We start from the raw sequence: 8171 nt of genomic DNA on the forward strand, positions 1-8171 counted from the left end.
ATTGTGATTTCAATTATGGTTTATGTATAATTGATTTTGTTGGAATTACTTAAATGGTTAGTCATGATTTGATAAATTGAATTTTGTGATCAAAGTCATTTATACAAATGATTTACATTATTGGAAAGCGAATATTTTGAGTTTTGAAATTTGATGAGTATTGATTCCCAATTTATTTCAGTAAATTTTGTCAATGTATATTGTACTATGTTTTAAATTATAGTTGTGCACCATTGAGTTCACCACTCAGCGATAGCTTTGTATGCTGTCGCAGGTAAGCAGAGCATAGAGCAGTAAGTAAATTTCCTTGAAGATATATTCAGATCGGCTCCAGGTATATCATAGGTATACCCATGTACATAGGTTTTGATGTATGCATGTAATAATATGTATATAAATTATTTGAGCATTGTATAGAAACTCTTGTAAAATATTTTGGTATGTAATTAAATGTAAATTATTGTAAATGTAAATTTGAGATTTCATTTACTTGAATAGTTTTGTATTATATTTCTTGTATCTCATCTTTGAAAAATCACTGGATTTGAGTTGGGAAAAATGTTGTGTTGAGAAATATGTTGGAGTTGAGATTTGCAAATACATATTGAAGTGCTTTTACAGGTTTTACAAGAACTGTTTTATCCAAAATACAGAGGGCACTCTGCCAAAATTTTTACAGAAATTCCAAATAATTCAAATGTGTCAATTCTATCACTTCAGTTCAAAAAGGTTTTAACACCTGTAAATAGTGCTCACCACTGTAAAAGAAGTAAGAAAAGTTTTGAAAATCCCTTGTAGTGTATTTAATGGGTTATCAGTAGACGGAGTTGGTAATTCATTAGGTATACTACGGGATCATGTTATGCCTTACAGAGGGGTAGGGTGTGACATGTTTTAGTGGTATCAGAGCAATGGTTTTAAAGTGAATTTTGAACTGTGAATTTGAAATCTTTTTGTCGGTAACTACAACTGCTCAAATGTTTGATACATATAGTACATTTACATCATAAATATGAACTAATGGAGAGGAATCTCCTTATGTTGGTTGTACAGGAATAGACAATATTGTGAAAAGATATGGAAGAGAAGAATGAGACAATAGAACAGTCTGTGATGGCAGAAGAACAAGTTGAGGCCCCAGCTCCACAAAGTGTCGAAGGTCTGACTGTACCAGTTTTACCGGTACAAATTACTGCACAAATGGCCCAACAAATGGCCACTTTCTTTCAACAACTGGCTAATAATCTGTCAGCCCAAGCCCAAGTACAGACCCAACCCCCACAAGGGCAGTGTGAAATGGAAAAAAGGGAGAAACCTATGGGTCAGAGCTCGAACAGTAATTTGAGAAAGAGAAAAGAATTTGAGGAACCCCGAGCTCAGGGATACGATAGAGATGGATCATTAAGACAGAAACCACTAAGGTCCAGTCATCGAACAACTAGAAGTTCCTACCCTCCCCGCCAATGTGAAACTTGTGGAAGATATCATGGTGGGATATGCTATAAGGCCTTTGGAGCCTGCTACAATTGTGGAAAACTTGGACACTTTGCTAAAGATTGTACTAAACCACCTCGATCTGCTCTCCGGAGTTCACAGACCGTCAGTCAGAGTCAAGATAGAAATAGAGTTGGTACTCCTCACCACTATAACACAGTGAATCAACCCGAATATAGTAGCGCACCAGTCAGAGCGTCCACTATGCGCCAAGGAGAAAGAGCAGAAACTTCAGATGTAGCTGCTGGTAAGTTCTTAATCTTGGAAAGAAACAATTAGTTATTATTTGATCCCAGCACTACTTAGTTGTGTGTTAGTGTCAGAACTGTATGTTCTGTTGTTATTCCTTTACATGGAAATGAATTTTGATGTATTAGTGACTAGTCCTTCAGGGTAATAACTATAATAACAAGTATGATTGACATTAATTTAGAAGAATTGTTAACTAAAAGTATTTTCTAACATGCCATAAATTATAAAGCTAATTGGCAAGCCTACTTAATGTAAGGCAAGAGGACCTAAAAGTAAGTTACAGTAATAGAATTGCTCTAGATGAGGGCAAAGATGTTACTGTTAGAAATTATTAATGGATATTGTAATCGGAATCGATTTAGGATATTAGTGGATTCGAGAAAGATAAGATGTTAGAAAACCTAGCCCATGAGGTTATAACGTAGTGACTATATAATGTTCTCAATGTTTGTATTGTAAGCTGCAGATTATAGTACTGACACGAGATTATTGTAGAGCTACGTGCTTCCTCGTGGTACAATAAATTAAGAATATTTGTAAGTAATCTATAAATTGATACAGTTACACCCGAATAGAGTACTAGTACTGGAAATAAATATGAAAATTTTAGTCAGAAATTTAAGACTTCAGAACTAGCCTATCAAACGACTACACTTGTAAGGTAGCTAGAGTCAGTAACTTGGTTACAATAATGTGAACTACCTGTACCACAGTAATTGCTATAAGCTTAGAGATATCAGTACAACGTATCATCCTCGAACGGATGGACAATTGAAACAAGTAATTCAGTAAATTCGGAAACTCATTGAGTTCCTATAAATAATGAAATGAAATGATAAAAATAACTCAGAAATGTGATAAGCCCTCAAGAATATATCGAGAACTTGTGTCATTGAATCCGAGAGGAGATGGGACAGATACATCCCACTAACAGAATTTGTATACATTAATAAGTGTCAAGCTAGCATACAAGTGGCACCCTATGAAACATTGTAAGGGAACAGATAACTATGGATTTTGTGATGAGACTTCTGAAGACACAGAATAGTCATGATGCAGTATGGGTTATAGTTGACAGACTAACCAAGTCTGCTCACTTTTTGCCAGTTCGAATGGACTATAGCCTAGAAAGATTGGCCAGATTGTACATATATGAGATTGTAAAACTACATGGAGTGCCAGTATCAATTGTGTCGGCAGAGATCCTAGGTTCACTTCTAGATTCAGGGTAGTCTTGAGAGCCCTAGGAACTAGATTGAACTTCAAGACCTGACATTCCACCCACAGACAGATGGCCAGTCTGAGAGGGTTATTCAGATATTGGAGGATATGCTACGGGCTTGTGTGATTGAATTTGAAGGTAGTTGGGATACACACTTGCCTTTGATTGAGTTTGCTTATAACAACAGCTACCAATCAAGCATTGGGATGCCTCCATATGAAGCTTTTGTATGGTAGAAAGTGCAGAACTCCCCTATGTTGGGATGAGGTAGGTGAAAGGAAGATGATTGGGCCAGAAATTGTTCAGCAGATAGAGGAAAAGATTAGATTGATTAGAGATAGACTCAAGGCTGCGTCGGGCCGTCAAGTCCTATGTTGATCTGAAAGAAGAGATATTGAGTATGCAAAGTGGGTGATAAGGTATTCCTCAAAGTTTCTCCTTGGAAGAGAATTATGAGATTTGGCGAGAAAGGGGAAAGCGAGTCCTCGTTTCATTGGACCATATGAGGTTACGGAAAGAGTGGGTCCTTTGGCATATCGGTTGGCATTACCTCCGAGCTAGCAAAGATACAGTGTCTTCCATGTGTCCATGTTAAGGAGGTACAGATCGACCCATCTCATGTACTATCAGTTGAAGAGATTGAAGTAAACCTGCACCTCTCATATGAGGAAGAACCCATAAAAATTAAGCTTATGAGGTGAAGCGGTGAGAATAAGCAGATACACACAGTTAAAGTCTTTGTGGAACCATCATTCAGGCCAGGAAGCTACTTGGGAACGTGAAGAGGATATGAGGAGACAACACCCACAGCTGTTCAGAGACTAATGCCAGGTAAAATTTCGAGACGAAATTTATTTTAAGGGGGGGAGAATTGTAACACCCCTAAGTTCGGTAGTGCGTTCTACTGTTCCGATGACCAGTGTTGTCCGGACAGCTAGGATGCCTAGAACTATACTTCGTTATGAGTGAGGAGACATAAAATAATGAAATACAAGATAAGAAAATACAAGAAAAATAAAGGAAAAATAATAGCAAAGAAATGTAACCAAGTTAAGCGGCGAGAACCCTAGCGATGGGTGATCAGACCGAAGTCACGGCGTGGACCGTTGACTAGCCCCGATGCGAGGAACCCTGGAAAATATTTTTAGTACTTAAATAGACCCCTATTGAAGTATAAATACCATTAGAAATATCAAAGAAAAATTAATTAATTAGTACAAAGAAAAACGGGAAATCGAGAAAACGACAAAAATCGGTGTTACCGAAAAATTTGAAATGCAAACCGAAAAGGGGCATTTTGATCATTTGACACCTAGAGTGGACTTTTGACCTAAATGTCCATGAAAAATAAGTGGTATTACATTTTGAAAATTTAATGAAAAATGAAATTGAAGATAAAATGTAATTTAAGGAAAGTTGAGGGCAAAAGTGCAATTAAAAGAAATCTTAAATTAAACCAATTTTTAATTAACTTAATGGGGCACCATGTGCGACATTTAGTGGCCATATAAAGCCACCTTTGGACAGCACAATCTGCATCTTCTTCTTCATTTTTTTCATTAGCCGTATTGCTCTCCCATAGAAACCTCCATTGATGTCCCTAAACCAAGCTCCATGCATCCATTTTCAAGCCATTTTCCACATGATTTCCTTCATTAAATTTAGTCTACACAGCTTGGGAAGTGTTATGGCAGCAAAAAGAAGCACGATTGGTGAGGTTTTAGCAAGCTCTAACAAGAGGTAAGTGTCCATTTTCTTCCCTTGCCTAATTAAAACTTGTTTTGAGGTTGTGGGTAGTATTTTGGTTGAAAAATTGAAAGAATTACTTGAATAATTATTGGGTGTAACTTTTGGCAGCCATGGAAAGGAAAGGTGAGCAGATTATTCTCACTTGTAATTGATGTTAATTGATGAGAATTGGTGGGGATTAAAGTGCTTAAATGTAAAAGAGCTTAATTACCATGTGTATGTGTGAATTGTGCATTGAAAATGAGGTTAGGAAGTCAATATGGGAGATTGAAGTATATGTGTAAATTGGGCAGCCTTGATGTGCTTAGGAAGGCCTTAAATTCAAGTATATTTAATGTTGATTTAAGAACAATGAGATGTATGTTATTGATCTTGGTTAGTTGGATTAAGTTTGAGCAATTAAATTGTTGTTAGACATGGATTTGATCAATTGAGTGTGATGGAGAATTACTTGAGTTGAATTTGTATTTGGACATTGATTTAATTACTGGATATTTGATCACATATATTGTGGCTGGATATTGGTTGTAGTATATTGATATTGGACAATTGACCTAAGTATAAAGTGCATAATGTCTATTAGAATTGCAAAAATTTGCAATGCAAAGTGTGTTAGTAAAAACAGTGTGCATTTTAGGCTCTAAATGGAATTGTGTGACTCCAATTGGTATGAGACCAATTGGAGGTGAAACTAGGCACAAAATGTGCCAACTTTCATTAAGAAAGCATACCAAAATTCTGCTTGCAAGGTGGCATGAAAAATGACCAATTCGGATTAAGTGCAAGTGAAACTCAAACTGACCAATTGGGCAGCAGTTAGTTTTAGGCCATAACTCACTCAAAACAGGTCCAATTGACCTGAAATTTTAACCATGAATAGTTAAGATCCATACCTACAAGTCTTATGAAGACACAAAAGCCCAGAAATGACCATAAGCAAGTCAAACAGCTTGCACAAGTTCGGGTCTAAAAACTGGCCGAACCAAAGTTGACCAAAATTGACCTAAAATGACCAAATTTGATGCCATTTGACCAGCAATAGTAAAATGACCATAACTTGGTCTACATAACTCGGATTGACCTAAAATTTTGCCCCGCGTTCCATAAGACATAGATCTACAAGTTTGTAGTTTTGACCGAAACCCGAAAACCGAGGGAACTAGGTCATTCGGCTAGGTCAAACTAGTATACCGGAATCCAGCAAGTTGTATTAAAATGCACTAAACAAGGAAATGAGTTTGGTAAAACGTACCAACCCTAAAATACTATCGAATGTGACATATTAGTGACACTAAAACCTAGTTTACCTAGAACGCATCGAGAGTCGATATATTAGGTGATTAAGCAAATAATAGATTTCAGTGAATTACTTATCAAGCATTATCGTTAGAGACAGTTTAATTTAGTACTGAAACACTTCAAATTGTGTTTCTCAGTTAGTAAAGACTCAGGGAAAGGGAAGGAAACACTGAGTCCAGACCAGGAGACAGTCATCAGAGGTTTGTGCACAACTAGTTTTTAACTGATTTTATTTGAATATTTCATATGATTAAATGACATATTTTCTTATGTATTAAGTTTAACAAGCATTGGATTTAATTCAATGATTACTGAAAATTGTTATAGTATGTATGAATTTAGCTTTGTGAAATGGTATTTCCACAAGTATTAAGCATTGTTATGGATTGAATAAATTATGTTTTGGAAAATTGTGATAGAACATGTTTTGAATTGTTATGGTAATTTTCATGGGAAAATGCAAATTTATGATTTGAATTGTGATGAGCATAAAAATTATTGGATATTAGAATTGACTTTGAATCGAATTGTATTGTGATTTATGCTCACTGAAAGGATTGTGATATTGTTTTATATCTCACTATAGATGCTTGACTAGGTTATTACTGTCTCTCATTTGTTGAGAAGACAATGGAGTTAGTTGTGTTTTGATTACCATGGTACGTGCACGGGCTTAGATTTTCCTCGATTTGAGGTTAGATCTAAGTTTATTTTATCGTTATGGCCCTTGCGGAAGATTCATTATTGTGATGGTATGCGTGCACGATGATTCGACCTCCCGACCATAGGGAGTTAGAATCGATTCGACTTCCCCGACCATAGGGAGTTAGAATCACATCGAATATGGCCCTTTCGGATTAGTCTTGCATAGTTAGTGAGATAAAGATTGATTTTTGAGATAAAGATTGATTTTTGAGATACAAAATGGATTTTGAATGGTAAGGAATTGTGATTTCAAATATGGTTTATGTATAATTGATTTTGTTGGAATTACTTAAATGGTTAGTCATGATTTGATAAATTGAATTTTGTGATCAAAGTCATTTATACAAATGATTTACATTATTGGAAACGAATATTTTGAGTTTTGAAATTTGATGAGTATTGATTCCCAATTTATTTCTTGTAAATTTTGTCAATGTATATTGTACTATGTTTTAAATTATAGTTGTGCACCAGAGTTCACCACTCAATGATAGCTTTGTATCTTTGTCGCAGGTAAGAAGAGCATAGAGCAGTAAGTAAATTTCCTTGAAGATATATTCAGATCAGCTCCAGGTATATCATAGGTATACCCATGTACATAGGTTTTGATGTATGCATGTAATAATATGTATATAAATTATTTGAGCAGTTGTATAGAAACTCTTGTAAAATATTTTGGTATGTAATTAAATGTAAATTATTGTAAATGTAAATTTGAGATTTCATTTACTTGAATAGTTTTGTATTATATTTCTTGTATCTCAGTCTTTGAAAAATCACTGCGGATTTGAGTTGGGAAAAATGTTGTGTTGAGAAATATGTTGGAGTTGAGATTTGCAAATACATATTGAAGTGCTTTTTACAGGTTTTACAAGAACTGTTTTATCCAAAATACAGAGGGCACTCTGCCAAAATTTTCTGAAATTCCAAATAATTCAAATGTGTCAATTCTATCACTTGATTCAAAAGGTTTTAACACCTGTAAATAGTGCTCACCATTGTAAAAGAAGTAAGAAAAGTTTTGAAAATCCCTTGTAGTGTATTTAATGGGTTATCAGTAGACGGAGTTGGTAATTCATTAGGTATACTACGGGATCATGTTATGCCTTACAGAGGGGTAGGGTGTGACAAAATTTACTGGGTGTAGGTATCTAAGATAATTCTTTTACCTTTCTATTGCTCCCTCTGTCTACTTCTTTTATATATATGGTACCATTTAGTCTTTCCGAATATATCATTATACACTTAGGCATATCATAAAGGAAATACTTTACCTCAAATTCACATCTGGGGCTTCTTGCTCCTCTCAGGCTTGGGTGACATTTGGAAGTGGTGTTCTTGTTGTACTTGGTCCTTCCACGGCCTGCATGCAGGTCCGTGGTATATTCCTCTTAGGACAATCTTTCAGACGATGGTCTATGGCCCCACATCTAAAAGCAGGCTCAGTCAA

At 35.6% G+C, this 8171-nt stretch overlaps 1 protein-coding gene across 5 annotated transcripts; it reads left to right on the top strand.

Moving 5' to 3' along the window:
- The first annotated feature begins 301 nt into the window (after positions 1–301).
- Positions 302–7469, top strand: LOC131173925 (uncharacterized). Of its 5 annotated transcripts, none has more exons than XM_058136705.1 (4): positions 302–334; positions 1054–1741; positions 6154–6216; positions 7235–7469. In XM_058136705.1, the coding sequence occupies exons 2-4, from the start codon at positions 1078–1080 to the stop codon at positions 7255–7257; spliced, it is 750 nt and encodes a 249-aa protein (XP_057992688.1). In that variant the 5' UTR covers positions 302–334; positions 1054–1077; the 3' UTR covers positions 7258–7469. The 5 variants fall into 5 exon arrangements, 4 of the variants coding, with proteins under 4 accessions (XP_057992688.1, XP_057992689.1, XP_057992690.1 ...); XM_058136706.1 differs by having other exon boundaries at positions 325–345; XR_009144242.1 differs by lacking the exon at positions 302–334 and adding an exon at positions 4643–4708 and having other exon boundaries at positions 893–1741.
- Positions 7470–8171: the final 702 nt, after the last annotated feature.

Source organism: Hevea brasiliensis, chromosome 15, assembly GCF_030052815.1.
Source record: "Hevea brasiliensis isolate MT/VB/25A 57/8 chromosome 15, ASM3005281v1, whole genome shotgun sequence".
Lineage (NCBI taxonomy): Eukaryota > Viridiplantae > Streptophyta > Magnoliopsida > Malpighiales > Euphorbiaceae > Hevea > Hevea brasiliensis.

Coding starts and splice junctions, on each gene's coding strand:
- LOC131173925 (XM_058136705.1), top strand. CDS start 1,078: ATGGAAGAGAAGAATGAGACAATAGAACAGTCTGTGATGGCAGAAGAA. Junction 1,742..6,153: donor AACTTCAGATGTAGCTGCTG/GTAAGTTCTTAA, acceptor TGTGTTTCTCAG/TTAGTAAAGACTCAGGGAAA. Junction 6,217..7,234: donor CCAGGAGACAGTCATCAGAG/GTTTGTGCACAA, acceptor TCTTTGTCGCAG/GTAAGAAGAGCATAGAGCAG.